At 44.2% G+C, this 23,110-nt stretch overlaps 1 protein-coding gene across 1 annotated transcript in view; it reads right to left on the reverse strand.

Moving 5' to 3' along the window:
* Positions 1–1,168: 1,168 nt before the first annotated feature.
* LOC120045823 (phospholipid phosphatase 4-like) overlaps positions 1,169–23,110 on the reverse strand; it is a 98,025-nt gene continuing 76,083 nt past the window's right edge. Inside the window, exons 6-7 of the mRNA XM_038990756.1 lie at positions 21,358–21,528; positions 1,169–1,380 (exon numbers count right to left, since the gene is read on the reverse strand). Coding sequence (XP_038846684.1) covers positions 1,169–1,380; positions 21,358–21,528 — 383 coding nt within the window. The remainder of the gene's footprint in view (positions 1,381–21,357; positions 21,529–23,110) is intronic.

A 23,110-nucleotide genomic window follows, 5' to 3' on the forward strand; every position in this document is an offset into this window, starting at 1 on the left:
TTAAGAACAAATTCTTATTTACAATGACGACCTAACCCGGCCAAACCCTAACCCGGACGACTCTGGGCCAATTGTGCGCAGTCCTATGGGACTCCCAATCACGGCCGGTTGTGATACAGCCTGGAATCAAACAGTGCCTTAGACCGCTGTGCCACTCGGGAGACCTTGATGTTGTTCAATTGATGTTTACTGATTGCTGTAAAACTCTGATGATAGAGCTAAGTGTGGATTAATCTTCAAGAGATGATGATATTTAAACCAAATAGTAATAACATTTATTTAACAATTCCTTGAAAACGGCACATAGTTGTCACTGGTTTTAGCGGAACTGGGGTTCTCCTTGCCCCCCCAGCAGCCAAATCGAACGCTATTGTGATGTTTTATTGATAACAACCATTTGGTGTTATATTTATCATTATGTTTCCATGGAAAACCAGCAGTAGGAGAGATGTGAACAATGCAAAAACAACGTCTGTGGGTCTAAAACCAAGGCTAATAGAATAATAATAGAATACAGTTTGGACAACATTAGTGACCATACATCTGGCCATTATAGTTGATGTGTTCTCTCAAAGTTAGAAATGTGTGAGCTATCAGATTTTGTAGTGTGAATTCCCTCACTGACAAAGCGATTAGATATCTCATAAATCATATTGGGGAGCTATGACATATAACACACCCAGTGCCTCATTGCTGTGACATTTAATGAGATTACCACCAGGCGCTCTGCTTTCCATCCAACTCTACATCAAATTGATACCAGCCGCTATACCAGCTACTCCATTCTACTAAAGTGAGCAGTAAATAAAATGTCGAGCAACAACTTGTAATGAACATCCTAGCAGTTTATTGTTGGGTTAGGGCTTTTGCCTTTTTGCTCCAGCAGTGTTGTCCTATATTCCCAGATGCCATACATACACAGCCTCTCTAAATAAAGACCACTGAAAGGGTGCTGATTCCGGCAGGCAAAACAAACAAAGGGTGAGGATGGAGGGAGGTGAGAGACAGGGAGAAAGATTGAGAGAGCGAGGGGGGGTACAGCACTGTCCACTGGTATATGTAAGTGCTAGCTAGTCAGTCTACAGTTAGTGAGAGGGGGAGCGGGTTGGGTGGTCCTGGGGTGAGGGTGGAGTTAGAGATTGTGTCTGGAGGTAGGGGTGGGCAGGAGTCATACAGGCCCCTCCGTCAGTCCCTTCAGAGGCAGGCTGGTGGCGTTCTCAGTGGGCAGGACCCGAGGATCGCCCTGTGCAGAGATGAGGTGGGAGGCTTTGGCCAGACTGGCATAAGGCAGGTGGCAGTCCATGTGCAGGAACGGGGGGTAGTGCTGTCGGTAGCAGATGTAGGCAAAAAGCAGGCCGATCACCCCTCCAACAAAGGCATCTAGGGAATAATAGTAATAATATATTAATACTGTACATATAATAATATATGCCACTGGCAGACACTGGTATTATTAGTTCCACACTCTTACCTTAGGTCTTACCTTGGGTCTAACTTACCTACAGAATATCTACAGTAGGAAATTAACTTGGGTACTTAGTTATTCATACAGTGCATTAATTATTGATATGTTACTTCATTATTGGTGATAACATTGGAAATGTCAGCTAATTTAGATTATAAGTAGCTAGGAAAAATGGTGGTACAGTCATATGGAATTTGTTACAGCCCAACAACAGACTACAGAGAGATATTTACTAAAGTCTTGCAGGTTGACAGATATGAAAACAAGAGGAAAGGTCAGCCTTTGAGTTTGGTGTGGATGGGTGCTGGGAGCAGTTTGTTTCAAGGTCCAATGCAGCCGTTTTTATCTCAATATCAAATAATTTCTCAGTAAGTACATTACAGTGATTGTTTAAAAAATAAAATGGTCAAAAACAAACAAAAACAGCTTCTTAGCAAAGGGCAATTTCTCAAGCAGGAAGACCAAACCTCCATCCCACCAAAACAGGCTGAAATTTCAGGCAGTCTTTTCAAACAGCTCTTACACTAAAAGGGCATTATCATAATTTTCACAATTTCACAGTATAATTCCAACCTCAAAGTATGGAAATATACACTGCTCAAAAAAATAAAGGGATCACTTAAACAACACAATGTAACTCCAAGTCAATCACACTTCTGTGGAATCAAACTGTCCACTTAGGAAGCAACACTGATTGACAATAAATTGCACATGCTGTTGTGCAAATGGAATAGACAAAATGTGGAAATTATAGGCAATTAGCAAGACACCCCCAATAAAGGAGTGGTTCTGCAGGTGGTGACCACAGACCACTTCTCAGTTCCTATGCTTCCTGGCTGATGTTTTGGTCACTTTTGAATGCTGGCGGTGCTTTCACTCTAGTGGTAGCATGAGACGGAGTCTACAACCCACACAAGTGGCTCAGGTAGTGCAGCTCATCCAGGATGGCACATCAATGCGAGCTGTGGCAAGAAGGTTTGCTGTGTCTGTCAGCGTAGTGTCCAGAGCATGGAGGCGCTACCAGGAGACAGGCCAGTACATCAGGAGACGTGGAGGAGGCCGTAGGAGGGCAACAACCCAGCAGCAGGACCGCTACCTCCACCTTTTGTCTATTCCATTTGCACAACAGCATGTGAAATGTATTGTCAATCAGTGTTGCTTCCTAAGTGGACAGTTTGATTTCACAGAAGTGTGATTGACTTGGAGTTACATTGTGTTGTTTAAGTGTTCCCTTTATTTTTTTGAGCAGTGTACATAAAACACATGAAAATCCTGTTTTGACTGCACTAGGCCTTACAGCTTTCGTGAATGTTGGGCTGACGTCACTGCTGGGGCTGGCTATATTAGAAATGTCAGATAATTTAGTTTATCAGTAGCTCGGTAAAACGGTGGTGGCATGGTCATGGAGGTGAAACAAGTGAGGCATTTGCAAATGCTCAAAAGCAGACTTCAGGGAGGTATTCCTAGAGTCTTCCTGGTAGACAGATAGGAAAAACAAGTGGAAGGGTTTGAGAATAATATTCTCTGTGAGAATAACATGTTGGATTGGTGCAGGGTAACAATTTGTTTCAGGTCTTGTGAACGTTGGGCTAATATTGGGTTGACTTCACTACTGGTGCTGGCTGAGTCTCAACATGCCCCTGGGTTGAACAAACCATCTCTGTCACTTTGTCACCATAGCTGAGAACATGTTACCTCACAGTGACCACAACCCTATGAGCTATAACATGCAAAATCATTGCCTTCTCATGATCAATGTTCTGAAAAAAAGGGCAAAAGTGTTGTAGAGAGAATGACTAGCGTGTGCAGTAGTTGGACCGGCTGAACTAGACTCAAAGATTTTGGAAACATTTATCTGTCCAGCTGGAGGAAATGAAGTTAACGTCTGCACCATAAATTGTGCTCGAACATAAACTGGCCAGATTCCAACGTCCATACTAGCATCCCACTTGGAAGACAAATTGCTTCACACTAACTAGTGTATGCTAGTGTGGATTGGAACAGAGCCCGTGGTATTACCTGTTGATGACCTCACACAAGCTGTGACTTTTAACTATGCGTTCAAGATGGATGATTATAAGTAGGGAAACAGCCCAAAGTAATGATGTGTAGGCTCTATCCCTGAGCTGGTGATTTGAAAGGTATCATGATACTTGGAGAGCCATCTAAAGATTGATGCTGTTGATGCTTCAGTATGGGTGCGTTCGGATTTTCACCATATTAGCATAGACGTGACATAAGTCAAAACAAGACATGGTGTGAAGAACAAGATACAACTAGCTGAAATAAGCCACATACAATTCCCTACACGGCAGCTCTTGTCGTTGATCCTAGCTATCTGACCGTTCAGAATCATACAACACAGCCTTTAGCCTCCGAGATGTGTGCGCCCACCCGTCTATAAGTACTGCTGTAGTTTCAATAGTCTATCATGACCAGGAGGGTAACAAAAAGTTGGTGCAGCATATGACATGTCACAGGACAGGTGTTGTGAGTGCACAAAATGGCGCTATGCTGTGTGTTATTATCAAATCAAATCAAATTTTATTTGTCACATACACATGGTTAGCAGATGTTAATGCGAGTGTTGCGAAATGCTTGTGCTTCTAGTTCCAACAATGCAGTAATAACCAACGAGTAATCTAACCTAACAATTTCACAACAACTACCTTATACACGCAAGTGTAAAGGGATGAAGAATATGTACATAAAAATATATGAATGAGTGATGGTACAGAACGGCATAGGCAAGATGCAGTAGATGGTATAGAGTACAGTATATACATATGAGATGAGTAATGTAGGGTATGTAAACATTATATTAAGTGGCATTGTTTAAAGTGGCTAGTGATACATTTTTTACATTATTAAAGTGGCTGGAGTTGAGTCAGTATGTTGGCAGCAGCCACTCAATGTTAGTGGTGGCTGTTTAATAGTCTGATGGCCTTGAGATAGAAGCTGTTTTTCAGTCTCTCGGTCCCTGCTTTGATGCACCTGTACTAACCTCGCCTTCTGAATGAAAGCGGGGTGAACAGGCAGTGGCTCGGGTGGTTGTTGTCCTTGATGATCTTTATGGCCTTCCTGTGACATCGGGTGGTGTAGGTGTCCTGGAGGGCAGATAGTTTGCCCCCGGTGATGCGTTGTGCAGACCTCACTACCCTCTGGAGAGCCTTACTGTTGTGGGTGGAGCAGTTGCCGTACCAGGCGGTGATACAGACCGACAGGATGCTCTCGATTGTGCATCTGTAAAAGTTTGTGAGTGCTTTTGGTGACAAGCCTAATTTCTTCAGCCACCTGAGGTTGAAGAGGCGCTGCTGCGCCTTCTTCACCACGCTGTCTGTGTAGGTGGACCATTTCAGTTTGTCCGTGATGTGTACGCCGAGGAACTTAACTTACTACCGTCTCCACTACTGTCCCGTCGATGTGGATAGGGGGTTGCTCCCTCTGCTGTTTCCTGAAGTCCACGATCATCTCCTCTGTTTTGTTGACGTTGAGTGTGAGGATATTTTCCTGACACCACACTCCGAGGGCCCTCCCCTCCTCCCTGCGTTACAGTTCTTGACACACTTAAACCGGTGCGCCTAGCACTTACTACCATAGCCCGTTTAAAGGTACTTAAATATTTTTTTGTCTTGCCCATTCACCCTCTGAATGGCACATATACACAGTCCATGTGTTACGGATATAAGTATTCTGTGTGTATCCTGCGTGTGTTTCTTTTCTCTCCTTCTCCCCTACTCACAGGTGACAATCATCATTCCCTAATCAGTCATCAATCAGTCGCTAGTCAGTTGTTTTCTCTGGAGCTCGATCTCTTTGTGTAGCAATCTCTCTGTAAATGCCATATGTCTGTAGATCTCTTGTGTGGTTTAGCATCTACATGTCACTTTGTCCCCACCTGTGAGTATTGTGTTTGTTATGGTGTTTGAGTGTTTGCTTGATAGTGGGAAAAGGGGGTAACCAGACAGGTCGCCCATGGGCATACACTACCCGTAGGTAAACTTTGTTAAATACACTAGTTAGAACTGGGTGGACCACCCACTGTATTTTTGGTTAGTTAGTTAGCTGTTGTTGAAATAGGCTAGTCTAGGGGTGTTTTTGGATGCTTATTCTTTCTTTCCTTGGGTCCAGCTCAGCCCCCTTTCCTTCACTCATCCCAAACCATCTCAATTGGGTTGAGGTCAGGTGATTATGGAGGCCAGGACATATGATGCAGCACTCCATCACTCTCCTGCTTGGTCAAATAGCCCTTACACAACCTGGAGGTGTGTTTTGGGTCATCCTGTTGAAAAACAAATGATAATCCCACTAAGCGCAAACCAGATGGGATGGCAAATCACTACAGAATGCTGTGGTAGTCATGCTGGTTAAGTGTGCCTTGAATTATAAATACATCACTGACAGTCTCACCAGCAAAGCACCCCCACACTGTCACACCTCCTCCTCCATGCTTTACGGTGGGAACCACACATTTGGAGATCATCCGTTCACCTACTCTGTGTCTCACAAAGACACGGCGGTTGGAACCAAAAATCTCAAATTTGACCATAGGACAGGTTTCCACCGGTCTAATGTCCGTTGCTCGTGTTTCTTGGCTCAAGCAAGTTTCTGTCACGATCGTCTATAGGAGAGAGAGATGACCAAGGCGCAGCGTGTGCAAAATACATCTTCTTTTATTAGAAGAGAGGAAAAACACGAAAACGAACACTATACACAAAACAAACCAAAACAACAAACGACCGTGAAGCTAATGACGTAAGTGCAGGGACAAGCAACAAACGTTCAACATAGACAATTACCCACAAAAAAGCTAAAGCCTATGGTTGCCTTAAATATGGCTCCCAATCAGAGACAACAATAACCAGCTGTCTCTAATTGAGACCCAATTCAGGCAACCATAGACTTTCCTAGACACCTACACTGAACACTAAACCATCTCCTCTACTAAACCCCCTAAACCATACAACACCCTAGACCAGGGGTGTCAAACTCATTCCACGGAGGGCCTAGTGTCTGCAGGTTTTTGGTTTTTCCTTTCAATAAAGCCCTAGACAACCAGGTGTGGGGAGTTACTAACTAATTAGTGATGTTAATTCATCAATCAAGTACAAGGCAGGAACGAAAACCCGCAGACACTCGGCCCCCCGTGGAATGAGTTTGACACCTGTGCCCTAGACAATACAAAAAACACACAAACTTCCCCATGTCACACCCTGACCTAACTAAAATAATAATGAAAACAAAGATAACTAAGGCCAGGGTGTGACAGTTTCTTCTTATTATTGGTGTCCTTTTAATAGTGGTTTCTTTGCAGCAATTTGACCTCGAACGCCTGATTCACTCAGTGACCTCTTAAAAGTTGATGTTGAGATGTGTCTGTTTCTTGAACTCTGTGATGAATTTATTTGGGCTGCAATTTCTGAGGCTGGTAACTCTAATGAACTTAATCTCAGCAGCAGAGGTAACTCTGCGTCTTCCCTATCCTATGGTGGTCCTCATGAAAGCCAGGTTTATCATAGCGCTTAATGGTTTTTGTGACTGCACTTAAAGAAACTTTCAAAGTTCTTGAAATTTTTCGTATTGATTGACCTTCATGTCTTAAAGTAATGATGGACTGTTGTTTCTCATTGCTTATTTGAGCTGTTCTTGCATAATATGGACTTGGTCTTTTGCCAAATAGGGCTATCTTCCGTATTCCACCCCTACCTTATCACAACACAACTGATTGGCTCAAACGCATTAAGAAGGAAAGCAATTCCACAAATGAACTTTTAACAAGGTGCACCTGCTAATTGAAATGCATTCCAGGTGACTACCTCACAAAGCTGGTTGTGAGAATGCCAAGAGTGTGCAAAGCTGTCACCTGGAATGAGTAGGTGTGTCCAAACTTTTGACTGGTTCTGTATATTTTCCAAGCTTCTGAAGCGTAGATATGATACATAAATATCCATCACATCAAGAAACATTATGGATGTTCAAGATACTTTTGTAAATATAGTGTATGTGGACACCCCTTTAAATTAGTAGATTCGGCTATTTCAGCCACACCCGTTGCTGACAGGTGTATAAAATCGAGCACACAGCCATGCAATCTCCATAGACAAACATTGGCAGTACTGAGAGCTCAGTGACTTTTAACATGGCACCGTCATAGGACGGCACCTTTCCAACAAGTAAATTCGTCAAATTTCTGCCCTGCTAGAGCTGCCCCGGTTAACTGTAAGTGTTGTTATTGTAAAGTGGAAACTTCTAGTAGCAACAACCGCTTAGCCGCGAAGTGATAGGCCACACAAGCTCACAGAACGGGACCGCCGAGTACTATTGCGCGTAAAAATTGTCTGTCCTTAGTTGCAACACTCACTACTGAATTCCAAACTGCCTGGAAGCAACGTCAGCACAATAACTGTTCGTCAGGAGCTTCATAAAATGGGTTTCCAAGTGTAAAGCTCGCCGCCATTGGAGTCTGATGTTCTTTGGAGTTATGAATCATGCTTCACCATCTGGCTGTCCAACGGACGAATCAGGATTTGGTGGATGCCAGGAGAACACAGCTGCCCCAATGCATAGTGCCAACTGTAAAACTTGGTGGAGTTGGAATAATAGTCTGGGGCTGTTTTTCATGGTTCGGGCTAGGCCCCTTCGTTCCAGTGAAGGGAAATCTTAATGCTACAGCATACAATGACATTCTAGACAATTCTGTGCTTCCAACTTCGTGGCAACAGTTTGGGGAAGGCCCTTTCCTGTTTCAGAATGACAATGTCCCCCTGCACAAAGCGAGGTCCATACAGAAATGGTTTGTCGAGATCGGTGTGGAAGAACATGACAGTCCTGCACAGAGCCCTGACCTCAACCCCATCAAACACCATTGGGATGAATTGGAATGCCGACTGCGAGCCAGGCCTAATCACCCAACATCAGTGCCCGACCTCACGAATGATCTTGTGGCTGAATGGAAGCAAGTCACCGCAGCAATGTTCCAACATCTATTGGAAAGCCTTCCCAGAAGAGTGGAGGCTGTTATAGCAGCAAACGGGGGACCAGCTCTATAACTCTATAATGCCCATGATTTTGGAATGAGATGTTCGACAAGCAGATGTCCACATACTTTTGCTCATGTAGTGTATCATAATGCTGAAAACGGATATTGACAGTGAAAAGAGAAACCAATTATAGACCATATAAAACCTTCATGAAAGTTAGGTTTACAAAGAAAGTTTCAAGATGATCTGATGTGAGGAGCATGTTTTAGAAAAGCTTTTCCTAAAACTTCATGGAAGTTACATTGCCTGTCCCAGTCACCCCCTATCTTTATAAGACTGTAAAACACGCAAAACAAACTCAAGACACTTCCATTTAGTCTTTATTGCTTCATTAACATCACATCTTCATAACTAACACTAACAAATGTGAGTGGAATATCGAGCTCTGTGAGCCCTTTCAAAAAGCCATTACATATGATTTACTTCAAAGCCTTTTTTAAACTTGGCATCTTACTCTGCAATGGTCAAAATTCATACCATTTCCTACTTTCTTAAAGGTTAAAAATGACCCGCCACTATGTTAAACAGCAGAGAAAACCCCCTAACTTGAAATAGGTTTACTTTTCCTGGAATGACCGCAACATTACAAAAAGTGAAGCATCGCCTTTCTTCATTTTTCAATGGAAGCTGTACACCACCAGGGTACAAAGATTGTCCGAGGGTCATTTTTGACCTGGCAGTATTAAAATAATTTACACACCACAAAAACCACAAATAAACACACACACACAATGAGAAATTGAGATTATTTGTGCTACTGATTGAACTCTTTTTTGTGCATGTACAGCATCTCCTCTCCACGACCCCACATGACTCAAGTTCACAGTCAAATAAACAAAATGTCAGACAAAATAAACAACATTTCAGACAAAATAAACATTTCTTGAAAGCATTGTTTATTATTAATGGGGAATGCAGTCGGAGGCTATAAAGGTGCTGCAGATGACAGTCCCCCCCAGTTCTCTCTTTGCTGAATCCATGATTGCACGTTTCAGTGCCAAACAAGTCGTAGATCAGATTTTATCAGATGTCCAGGAGGAACAAGATAACAATGATTTAGAAGAGGAGGAGGTATCTGAAGAAGATGGGGAAGAATATAACCCAGAGCACGATGCATCATCTTCAGATGATGAAGAAGAAATCCCCCAAGCTGAAAGAGACATTTTTGTCAAAGAACAGCAAGATAACATGGTCCTTGTCACCATATGACAACCAGGGCAGGATGGCAGCACAAAATGTCATAAGGATGACACCAAGGCCCACAATACATGCAGTTGCCCATGCCCAGGACATCGCCTCAACATTCATCACACCAGCCTGGAGATAACACATTTGGAGGGTTTCCGTAAATATGGAGACAACTGGAAAAGGATAGATGAGATTGACCTGTGTGCCTATATAGGGCTACTAATCTTAGCAGGTGTGCATAGGTCCCGAGGTGAGGCTACCTGTAGTCTCTGGGATGCAGAGAGTGGAAGGGCGATTTTCCGTGCCACAATGCCACTGAAAGTCTTTCACACTTTCTCAAGAATGCTACGATTTGATAACCGTGAGTCAAGACCTGCAAGACGTATGAGAGACAAACTGGTGGCTATAATAGGTCTGGGAGAAGTGGGTGGAGCGTCTACATACCTCTACAACCCTGGGCCTGAAGTAACAGTGGATGAGCAACGAGTTCCATTGAGGTTAAAAAAAAGAGTAATATCTGTAAGTGATTTTCACTGTTAATTTTGTTATGTATTGCTGTAATAGCATTGATTTTATATGATAGTTTTCTGTGAACTGATACTAATTACTGATAGTAATCTCTTTTGTAAAAAGGTCGCTGTCCTTTCCAGCAGTATATTCCCAGCAGGCCAGCAAAGTATGGCATCTAGGTATGGGTGGCCTGTGACGCAAAATCCAGCTACACTTGGAAGATGCAAGTCTACACAGGGAAGCCGACCAGTGGAGGCCCGGAGAAGAGCCAGGGGTTGCGGGTTGTGCTTGATGTGACAGATGGACTCAGGGGGCACAATGTCACTTGAGACAGGTTCTTTACCTCTTATGAACTCAGCCAGCAGCTCCTGAAGAGGAAGATCACCATGGTTGGCACAGTTAGAAAGAACAAGCCTGAGCTCCCCCTGCACTCATCACAACAAGGGGGAGAGAGGCCTTCTCATCAAAGTTTGCCTTCACCCCCACCACCACTCTAGTTTCTTACCTCCCAAAGAGGAACAAGGTCATCCTGAGCACACTGCACAAAATGGCTGAGATCAGTGATCGTGAGGACAAGAAGCCAGCCATGAACCTGGACTACAACCACAACAAAGGAGGTGTGGACAACCTGGACAAGGTAATTGGAACTTACAGCTGCAGGAGCATGACTGCCTGCTGGCCCCTGGTCATCTTCCATAACATCATTGATGTGTCCTCATACAATGCCTTTGTGATATGGAACAAGATCAACCCTACCTGGATTCCTGATAAGCGGAACAAGAGGAGGGTGTTCCTGTTGCAGCTGGGAAAGACACTGAAACCCCACACATTCAAAGAAGGGAGCGCCTCCCCTGCACAGCAGCCTCTGCAGCGCTTGTTTACAGTTTTTCTCAATTGCTAAAACACTAAAACCCATTGGCTGAACAAAGTTCTCAGTTGCCTGGACTCATTTAGCTAATTATGCAGTCTGTTGTCAATACCTTAAACCACAGGTGTCAAACTCATTCCACGGGGGGCCGAGTGTCTGCGGGTTTTCGCTCCTCCCTTGTACTTGATTGATGAATTAATATCACTAATTAGTTAGGAACTCCCCACACCTGGTTGTCTAGGGCTTTATTGAAAGGAAAAACCAAAAACCTGCAGACACTAGGCCCTCCGTGGAATGAGTTTGACACCCCTGCCTTAAACCATTTCACATGGTAAAACACAATTTGCAGATCTCACTTAGACTTTTCAGCAAAACTCTAAACACATTCTCATTCTCAAAACACATTCTGCACTCTAATGCACATGTCATCCATACCGGTAAACACAAGTGGCAACAATCAAATACAAATAGAGAACACATGTCATTGATTGAACACAACCACTCAAAATTGATTTAACCTGTTTCAAATGATGCAACTCAACCAATATAAGCCAGTTCAGAGAGCAAACAGGTTGTTGAAGGAGAAAGTCTGAGAATGGATAGAAGAAACAATGTGAGAGGATGAGGACGAGTGCGTATGCGAGGTGGGCGACGAGGAGGAAGAGGAGGAGGGCAAGAAAGAGGAAGAGGAGGACGAAGAGGAAGAGGAAGACAAAGAGTGGAAATATCTGATGAAATTCGAGCAACAGTTATAGACCATGTTCTTGTCCATGGACTGACAATGAGGGAAGCAGGACTTAGAGTGCAACCCATTTTGAGCCAATTTTCTGTGTCCACCATAGTAAGGACATTCAGAGAAGAAAACAGGTACAGTATACTACTGTATTTTTGTTATTGCAAATTTACTGTACTACACTTTATGCAGCTGTTTCAATAGACATTTGTAAAGTTAATCACTGTATGTATTGTACTGCATGAATATGTTTTGGAATTGCACAACTACTTTTTGTAGAATTGCAAGGCTGCCACATGCAGGTGGAAGGACAGCTATATTCACTCGGGAGCAAGAGGCCGTTATAGATGGCATGGTCCTTCAAGATAATGCAATACGACTCAGAGAAATCCAGGAACGAGTGATACAAGACAACACACACTTCCAGGGAATCGACCCACAATTGACCGTGTCCTCCATCGTAACAGGATGCGAATGAAACAAGTATACAGAGTACCTTTTGAGCGCAACTCACCAAGGGTGAAAGAACTGCGAGCAAGTAAGTGTACATTCAGAAACATTTACTGTAATCCAGATTGTCTACAGTACTAACACATACTTTGTGAATGACATTACTCTTCAGTACATACAATGTATGTGAATCAGAAGCCTAATTGTACTCTACAGTATAGCACTGTCTCTGTACGACTTCCACAATCCTACATACAGTATATTGTATTTCTACACAGACAATATTTGACTTGGAATCATTGGACAGACCCCATGAGTTCATCTTTGTCGATGAAGCAGGTTTCAATCTAACAAAGAGGAGAAGGAGAGGCCGAAACATGATTGGACAGCGGGCCATTGTTGAAGTCCCTGGTCAACGAGGTGGCAATGTCACAATCTGTGCTGCTATCAGCAACCATGGTGTTCTACATCACCATGTTACACTCGGGCCATATAACACCCAGCACCTTCTAAGATTTATTGCCAATCTAAGAGATATTTTATTTGAGCAGCAGGTTCAAAAGCAGCAGGGTCAAGAGCTAAATGAGAATCCCATTCCCACCTATGTGATAGTGTGGGACAATGTCCGTTTCCACCGAGCTGCTCAGGTAAGGGAATGGTTTAACATCAATGGGCAGTTTATGAACTTGTACCTCCCGCCATACTCGCCTTTCCTGAATCCGATTCAGGAGTTTTTCTCCTCTTGGAGATGGAAAGTGTATGATAGACAACCCTACACCAGAGTAAATCTGCTGCAAGCCATGGATTTATTCTGTGGTGATATAGGTGAGGAATCATGTCAGGGCTGGATACGGCACACAAGAGGCATCTTCCCCCGTTGCCTCAGGAGGGACAATATTGCTTGTGATGTCGACGAGGTTCTCTGGCCTGACCCAGCCCAAAGACAAGAAGAAGCACATTGATCACATGTTTACTCCTTTGATTTTTATCCCTTTTAGTATTGTATACTGTAGTACAGTGCATTGTAGGCTGTATACTGTACAATGGACAAATTGTATGGCCCTGAACATTGTGCTTTCCATTTATTAACAGTACTGACTGCTCAATAGATTTTGACTGGTTGCAGGTTCATATCAATAAAGAACAATAATTACAGTATCACAGAGACAAAGGACACGTTTGTGAGATGCAGGGTACAGTACTGTAAAACTAGGGGTACAAGGAGGAAGAACAAAAAACAAAATTGCAAATAGCAAAGCAGAGTAGTAATTTTTGATCAATTTTGAGCTACTATGATAGAACATGTTTTCGTTCATCAAAAGACAATGATGGAAAAATATGAATTTTTTTTAGATTAAAAATGTACTTCTGTCACGTCCTGACCATAGTTCTTGTGTGTTTTGCTTGTTTAGTGTTGGTCAGGACGTGAGCTGGGTGGGCATTCTATGTTGTGTGTCTAGTTTGTCTGTTTCTGTGTTCAGCCTAATATGGTTCTCAATCAGAGGCAGCTGTCAATCGTTGTCCCTGATTGAGAATCATATATAGGTGGCTTGTTTTGTGTTGGGGATTGTGGGTGGTTGTCTTCTGTCTTTGTGTTCTGCACCAGATAGGACTGTTTCGGTTTTCACATTTTCTTGTTTTGTTGTTTGTAGTGTTCTTATATTCTTTATTAACTTCTTATGGCTGCAGGGACAGTATTGAGTAGCTTGGATAAAAGGTGCCCATTTCAAACGGCCTCGTACTCAATTCTTGCTCGTACAATATGCATATTATTATTACTATTGGATAGAAAACACTCAAGTTTCTAAAACCGTTTGAATTATATCTGTGAGTAAAACAGAACTCATTTTGCAGCAAACTTCCTGTCAGAAAGTGAAAAATCTGAAATCGAGGCTCTGTTCCAGGGCCTCCCTAATCTTTTGCTTGAAATCTATTAGTATGCATGCACTTCATACGCCTTCCACTAGATGTCAATAGGCTGTGAGAGGTGAAATGGGGTCTCTAGCTCTTTCTATGGTCAAAAGAGAGAGCTTGGAATGACAGGACCCCAATTTCCTTTGTTCAGGAAGACGCGGGAAGGACTTCCGCATTGGCTTCTGAAAAGCTGTTGTTATAGACGGCTAATATCTCCGGCTTTGATTTTATTTGATAAATGTGACAATATCATCGTAAAGTATGTTTTTTCAATATAGTTTAATCAGATTATTGATTTTTTTTTCGGGAGTTTAGGCGTGTTGTGTTCTCTGCGTTTGTTCACGAAGGAGAGCTTAGCGCCACTTGGCTAGTTTTGCTTGCTAAATCGAGAGGGAAAAAGGCCATTCTAAAACCAAACAACGATTGTTCTGGACGAAGGACCCCTTGTACAACATTCTGATGGAAGATCATCAAAAGTAGGACCCATTTATGATGTTATTTCATATATCTGTCGAACATGTTTACTATTAGTTTGCGCCCAGATTTTGGGCGCTCTCTCGCTATAACGTAAGCTGCATGTCGTACTGAAGTTATTTTTAGAATTCTAACACGGTGATTGCATTAAGAACTAGTGTATCTATCATTTCCTATACAACATGTATTTTTAGTAAAGTTTATGAATAGTTATTTGGTCAGAATAGGTGAGTGTCAGAAATATATCCGGACATTCTGGGAAAAAGATGCTAAGTTTTCAATGTATAACCATGGATTTCAGCTCTAAATATGCACATTTTCGAACAAACCATATGTATTGTGTAATATGATGTTATAGGACTGTCATCTGATTAAGTTTATGAAGGTTAGTGTAATAATTAACTTCTTATGGCTGCAAGGGGCAGTATTGAGTAGCCAGTTAAATGGTGCCCATTTCAAACGGCCTCGTACTCAATTCTTGCTCGTACAATATGCATATTATTATTACTATTGGATAGAAAACACTCTAGTTTCTAAAACCGTTTGAATTATTTCTCTGAGTGAAACAGAACTCATTCTGCAGCACATTTCCTGACCAGGAAGTGGAATGTCAGAAATCGATGCTCTGTTCAACTTCCTGCCTATACATGGGCATGATACGTAAGAGTCTACGTACACTTCATACACCTTCCCCTGGTTGTCAAGAGGCGGTGAGAGAAGAAATTTCGTGTTTATCTTGGTCTGAGGTGGAATTAAAGCTCTTTGTATGATGTGACCGTCCATTTCCTGTTTCTGGAGCGCGCGAAAGGGGACATGGATTTGCCTTCTGTTTAGCTGTCGTTATGGACGACTAACATCTCCGGTTTAGATTTTATTTGATACATGTGACCATATCATCGTAAAGTATGTTTTTTCAATATAGTTTAATCAGATTATTGAAATTTTTCCGGGAGTTTTGCCGTGTTCCGTTCCTCTGACTTTGTTGACGTTGGAGAGATCCGTGCCACTTGGCAAGTGCCCATGCTAAATGATGAGGGAAATTTGCCGTTCCAGATCCAAACAACGACTGTTCTGGACAAAGGCCACCTTGTCCAACATTCTGACGGAAGATCACCAAAAGTAAGAAACATTTTATGATGCTATTTCTAATATCTGTCGTGCATGTGAACTGGTCGTCGGCGCCCAAGTGTTTCTGGCTATTGTGGCTACGCTAATATAACGCTACATTTTGTTTTCGCTGTAAAACATTTAATAAATCGGAAATATTGTCTGGAATCAAAAGATGCCTGTCTTTCAATTGCTGTACACTATGTATTTTTCTGAAATGTTTTATGATGAGTAATTAGGTATTTGACGTTGGTGTCTGTAAATATTATGGCTGCTTTCGGTGCAATTTCTGATTGTAGCTGAAATGTAAACTATGATTTATACCTGAAATATGCACATTTTTCTAACAAAACATATGCTATACAATAAATATGTTATCAGACTGTCATCTGATGAAGTTGTTTCTTGGTTAGTGGCTATTATCTTTATTTGGTCGAATTTGTGATAGCTACTGATGGAGTAAAAAACTGATGGAGTAAGAAAAGTGGTGTCTTTTGCTAACGTTTAGCTAATAGATTTACATATTGTGTCTTCCCTGTAAAACATTTTAAAAATCGGACATGTTGGCTTGATTCACAAGATGTGTACCTTTCATATGCTGTATTGGACTTGTTAATGTGTGAAAGTTAAATATTTAAAAAAAATATATTTTGAATTTCGCGCCCTGCACTTGAGCTGGATGTTGTCATAAGTGTACCGGTGTCGGGCTGCAGCCCAAACAGGTTAATATCTTTTGCTGGTTTTGTCGCTATCGCTACTGTTGCCTTGAATCAATGTAGCTGTGTGGTTGGCTATTGTAGTAAGCTAATATAATGCTATATTGTGTTTTCGCTGTAAAACACTTAAAGAATCGGAAATATTGGCTGGATTCACAAGATGTTTATCTTTCATTTGCTGTATTGGACTTGTTAATGTGTGAAAGTTAAATATTTCTAAAAAATACCTTTTGAATTTCGCGCCCTGCACTTGGACGGGCTGTTGTCATATTGAGCCCGACACCGGCCTGCAGCCATAAAAGGTTAAATCATGTTGAACACTAGCCGCGCTGCGTGTTGGTCCTCTCCTTCATCCCAGGAAGAAAACCGTTACAGAACCACCCACCTAACCCGGACCAAGCAGCATGGCAACGGGCAGCAGCGACAGCAGCAGCAGCGACCAGCTACACAGGACTCCTGGACATGGGAGGAAAGTTTGGAGGGAAAAGGACACTGGGCTCACATTGGAGAATATCGCCGCTCTCGGGAAGAGATGGAGGCAGCTAAAGCCCAGGAGCGGTGGTATGAGGAGGCAGCACGGAAGCGTGGCTGGTAGCCCGTGAAGAAACCCCAAACATTTCTTGGGGGGGGGGGGGCTAAAGGGTAGTGTGGCGAAGGCAGGTAGGAAACCTGCGCCCACTTCCCATGGAGAGCGGGAGTACGGGCAGACACCGTGTTATGCGGAAGAGCGCACGGTGTCTCCTGTACGTGTGCATAGCCCGGGGCGGGTTATTCCACCTCCCCGCACTGGCCGGGCTAGATTGAGCATTGAGCAAAGTGCCATGAAGCCGGCTCAACATATCTGGCCTCCAGTACGTCTCCTCGGGCCGGTGTACATGGCACCAGCCTTACGAATGGTGTCCCCGGTTCGCCAACACAGCCCAGTGAGGCTTATTCCACCTCCCCGCACTGGTTGGGCTACGGGGAGCATTCAACCAGGTAAGGTTGGGCAGGCTCGGTGCTCAAGGGAACCAGTACGCCTGCACGGTCCGGTATATCCGGCGCCACCTTCCCGCCCCAGCCCAGTACCACCAGTGCCTACACCACGCACCAGGCTTCCAGTGCATCTCCAGAGCCCTGTTCCTCCTCCACGCACTCTCCCTGTGGTGCGTGTCTCCAGCCCAGTGCCTCCAGTTCCGGCACCACGCACCAAGCCTCCTGTGCGTCTCCAAAGCCCTGTACGCACTGATCCTTCTCCCCGCACTTGCCCTGAGGTGCGTGCCCTCAGCCCGGTACCACCAGTTCCGGCACCACGCACCAGGCCTACTGTGCGCCTCAGCAGGTCAGAGTCGGTCGTCTGCCCAGCGCCGTCTGAGCTGCCTGCCTGCCCAGCGCCATCTGAGCCATCCGTCTGCCCAGCGCCATCTGTGCCATCCGTCTGCCCAGCGCCATCTGAGCCATCCGTCTGCCCAGCGCCATCTGAGCCGCCCGTCTGTCCCGAGCCGTTAGAGCCGCCCGTCTGTCCCGAGCCGTTAGAGCCGCCCGTCTGTCCCGAGCCGTTAGAGCCGCCCGTCTGTCCCGAGCCGTTAGAGCCGCCCGTCTGTCCCGAGCCGTTAGAGCCGCCCGTCTGTCCCGAGCCGTCAGAGCCGTTCGTCAGTCAGGAGCCGCTAGAGCTGTCAGTCAGTCAGGAGCCGCTAGAGCCGTCAGTCAGTCAGGAGCCGCTAGAGCCGTCAGTCAGTCAGGAGCCGCTAGAGCCGTCCGTCAGTCAGGAGCCGCTAGAGCCGTCCGTCAGTCAGGAGCCGCTAGAGCCGTCCGTCAGTCAGGAGCCGCTAGAGCCGTCCGTCAGTCAGGAGCCGCTAGAGCTGTCCGTCAGTCAGGAGCCGCCAGAGCCGCCAGCCAGTCAGGAGCCGCCAGAGCCGCCAGCCAGTCAGGAGCCGCCAGAGCCGCCAGCCAGTCAGGAGCCGCCAGAGCCGCCAGCCAGTCAGGAGCCGCCAGAGCCGCCAGCCAGTCAGGAGCCGCCAGAGCCGCCAGCCAGTCAGGAGCCGCCAGAGCCGCCAGCCAGTCAGGAGCCGCCAGAGCCGCCAGCCAGTCAGGAGCCGCCAGAGCCGCCAGCCAGTCAGGAGCCGCCAGAGCCGCCAGCCAGTCAGGAGCCGCCAGAGCCGCCAGCCAGTCAGGAGCCGCCAGAGCCGCCAGCCAGTCAGGAGCCGCCAGAGCCGCCAGCCAGTCAGGAGCCGCCAGAGCCGCCAGCCAGTCAGGAGCCGCCAGAGCCGCCAGCCAGTCAGGAGCCGCCAGAGCCGCCCGCCAGTCATGAGCTGCCCGCCAGTCATGAGCTGTCTTCCAGTCATGAGCTGCCTTCCAGTCATGAGCTGCCTTCCAGTCATGAGATGCCTCTCTGTCCGGAGCTGCCTCTCTGTCCGGAGCTGCCTCTCTGTCCGGAGCTGCCTCTCTGTCCGGAGCTGCCTCTCTGTCCGGAGCTGCCTCTCTGTCCGGAGCTGCCTCTCTGTCCGGAGCTGCCTCTCTGTCCTGAGCTGCCTCTCTGTCCTGAGCTGCCTCTCTGTCCTGAGCTGCCTCTCTGTCCTGAGCTGTCTCCTCTATCTAGGGGGGACCTTTGTGAAGGTTCCTAGACCAGGGTCGGGGGCGAGGGTCGCCACTCAAAGGACGCTAAGGAGGGGGAGAAAGACAATGGTGGAGTGGTGTCCTCGTCCTGCGCCGGAGCCGCCACCGCGGACAGATGCCCACCCAGACCCTCCCCTGGAGTTTTAGGGGTTTTGCTTGTTTAGTGTTGGTCAGGACGTGAGCTGGGTGGGCATTCTATGTTGTGTGTCTAGTTTGTCTGTTTCTGTGTTCAGCCTAATATGGTTCTCAATCAGAGGCAGCTGTCAATCGCTGTCCCTGATTGAGAATCATATATAGGTGGCTTGTTTTGTGTTGGGGATTGTGGGTGGTTGTCTTCTGTCTTTGTGTTCTGCACCAGATAGGACTGTTTCGGTTTTCACATCTTCTTGTTTTGTTGTTTGTAGTGTTCTTATATTCTTTATTAAATCATGTTGAACACTAGCCGCGCTGCGTGTTGGTCCTCTCCTTCATCCCAGGAAGAAAACCGTTACAACTTCTCCCTGAGAATTGTATGTTTTGAACAATGTGTTTTCTATTTTTTGGTGTATTGTTTACTGACTGCTTGAGAGTGTATATCATTTTGATCACTTTGTTTATGATTTGAGAGCAGTGTTTGATTTTGAACACAGGTAAAACTGTTTTGAGGCGAATGTTTGAGGAGTCAGAGGTTATGTAAATAGTGCATGAAGATGAGGTTTTGTGTTTAATGTTTTCAGGAAATGGAGCAAGGTTTCAATAATTGTGTTTTAGCAATTGAGAAAAACTGTAAGCTGTTCAGGGGGCTGATCTTGTCCTGATCCACATGAGGCTGCAGCTGGAGCATGCAGAGGAGGAGATGCCAATTGTGCCTCCCAAAAGAAGGACTGTAAAATAAATACTATGTGCTGTACATGTGAGAAATACAACTGCAAAGTCCATGCACACACACTTGCATACTGTCCTACATGTGCTAATTAGAGTTGATTGATTTATGTTCTTCACGTTTTTGTTTTGTATCTATTATCTTATTTTTTTCTTATTTAATGTTGTTGTTTATACACCTTGTGGGTGGGGGCAATGGTTAAAAAAATGGGAGAAGACTGATATTTTGCTGTTGAATTCCTCATTGTATGGTATATAAGAATATATCACTATGTAGCCAAAAAAGTTCAAGACTGTTATTGTTTCTCTTCAATAAAATGCATTCAAAACTACTTTCTGCAACTTTCTTAGGCTATACAAGTGCTATCTCTTGCTGAAAGATGTATGTTTATACCTCTGCAGTACCTTTGGCAATAATAATAATAAACCTCTACTTTAGTAAAGAAAACAAATATGACAGGTGTGTTGTAATACAAACAAATTGTGGCCACTGATTAAATGCAGTCTTTCTGCATCGAGAAGAGGGAAAATCCAGATATTCACAAAGTTTGTGATGAATGACAGGTCGTTTCTTCATGCAAAATAGATTTGGGGTTTAAAATTCAATTAAGCTACTTTATTTTAGGGGTTTAGTGAAGGCAGGTCATGTTTTACCCTTAGGACAAGGGGAGTATACAGAATGTTAAGACTACACAAGGGTTAAACATTTCAAAAGAAGTCTGAACTCCAACATATAGACCGTAGCCCTTTCCAATCGCAGCCGCTGTCATCCCATATAAGGGTTGAAAGTAGCACATGTTGTCATTGAATAGGCGCCAAAATTGGAACACAGTGGCTGTACAGTAACATGCTACACATGACATCAGAGCTCCGGTTCTCCACTTCACAGAAGTGTATGGGTTTTGACTGACAGACATTATAAACTTGAGCACTGCGGGCTACAAGAAGTTGCCCCCATCCCTCCCGCTAATTGGCTACTTTTGCACATTTATTGTTGTCTGAGTGAGGAAAATCCCTAAAGTCGTTGTGTTCTGAAAAGATGACACATTGAGGATGATAAAAAATACCACTTTGATGTCACACAATATACATTTTATATAGGCCTACATTCATGGGGATTGTTTTTTTTTAATGTCTTCTGTGTACATCGTGATGATAGGTTTACAATTCCCCGGGTTTTCCAGAAATCCTAGTTCAAAGATTCCTAGAATTAACAAAGAATATGCAGGAGGTCCACGGATCCTCCAACCAGGATTTATGGAAAACCAGGGAATTTGGGGCAAATTACCAGAATGTTGCAACCCTGGTGAAGACCAAATTAATTTCTGCATGTATGATAATAAAGGTAGCTGAATTGAACAGCCACTAAGTCATATGGTCAGAAAAAACTCCTAGACCTAAATGGCATATCTGCTGATTTGCTGACCGAAACCGACCTTGCCAGTGGTGTTTGTAGTCGCAGGTGCGGGACAGGGCGATCATCAAAGCGCTGTAGAGGGGCAGCAACATGGCACACAGACGCCAGCTGCATCCGCGGCCCCGGTCTGTGAAGCACTGCAGCTTCCCAGCCAGATAGAAGGAGGTGAAGCCCAAGCCAGAGAACGCAACTGAGGGTTGGGGGAAAGAGGGAGAGAAAAATACTTATTCCACTTTTAATTATATCATAACCTTGGAGGTCCCGCTTTAAATGATGTGCATTGCATAAGTGCTTCATAAAACCTTCATAAACACTACATAAATGTGTTACAAATGGGGCTGCTGCAGTGACCATATTACCGCAGTCATCAGTCATGACCCACGTGATCGTTGAGTCACAGTAATCACCTTTTATGCACTCTGGACATGCTTTGGTAGTACACAACTTGCTAACTACCATCAGGTCCTAACCACTCTGACATCAATGCAAATGCAATCGAAAATCACATCAAACACTTATCATCACGACAGTGGGCCTATTGTACTTTTAAAACTCACCTCACTGTGATGATCAATTTGAAGAAAGATGTAAAACACCAGGTTGAAACAGTGTAAAAGGCAGAAGCTACTCTTCCAGCGGTCCGGCAAAATTAAGACAGTTACACTACCGGTTAAAAGATTTAGAACACCTGCTCATTCAAGGATTTTTCTTTATTTTTACTATTTCTACATTGTATAATAATAGTGAAGGCATCAAAACTATGAAATAACACATATAGAATCATGCAGTAACCAAAATAAGTGTTTTTATATTTGAGATTCTTCAAATTGCCACCCTTTGCCTTGATGACAACTTCACACTCTTGGCATTCTCTCAACCAGCTTCACCTGGAATGCTTTTCCAGCAGTCTTGAAGGAGACTGTGGAGACATGAGGCAATTATGATGAGTATTTCTGTAAATTGACGTGGCTCTCTGCAAAATCACCGGATGTTTTGGAAGCAAAACATTACTGAACATAACGCGCCAATGTAAACTGAAATTTTTGGATATAAATATGAACTTTATCGAACAAAACATACATGTATTGTGTAACATGAAGTCCTATGAGTGCCATCTGATGAAGATCATCAAAGGTTAGTGATTCATTTTATCTCTATTTCTGCTTTTTGTGACTCCTCTCTTTGGCTGGAAAATGGCTGTATGTTTTTGTGACTAGGCGCTGACCTAACATAATCGCATGGTCTGCTTTTACCGTAAAGACTTTTTGAAATCGGACACTGTGGTGGGATTAACAAGAAGTTCATCTTTAAAATGGTGTATAATACTTGTATGTTTGAGGAATTTTAATTATGAGATTTCTGTTGTTTGAATTTGGCGCCCTGCACTTTCACTGGCTGTTGTCAAATCGATCCCGTTAACGGTATTTGATCCCTAAGAAGTTTGTGTTGCAGTCATTTCAGTTGCTGTAGTAGCTGACGTGTATAGTGTTGAGTCATGCACATACATAGACACACTGGCTTTAGTCAAAGCCGGTGACATGTCATTAGTAATGATTGAAAAAAGTAAGGGGCCTAGATAGCTGCCCTGGGGAATTCCTGATTCTACCTGGATTATGTTGGAGAGGCTTCTATTAAAGAACACCCTTTGTGTTCTGTTAGACAGGTGACTCTTATCCACAATATAGCAGGGGGTGTAAAGCCATAAGACACGCGTTTTTCCAGCAGCAGACTATGAATGACCATGTCAAAAGCCGCACTGAAGTCTACCAAAA

The sequence above is a fragment of the Salvelinus namaycush genome, chromosome 4, assembly GCF_016432855.1.
Source record: "Salvelinus namaycush isolate Seneca chromosome 4, SaNama_1.0, whole genome shotgun sequence".
Taxonomy (NCBI): Eukaryota; Metazoa; Chordata; class Actinopteri; order Salmoniformes; family Salmonidae; genus Salvelinus; species Salvelinus namaycush.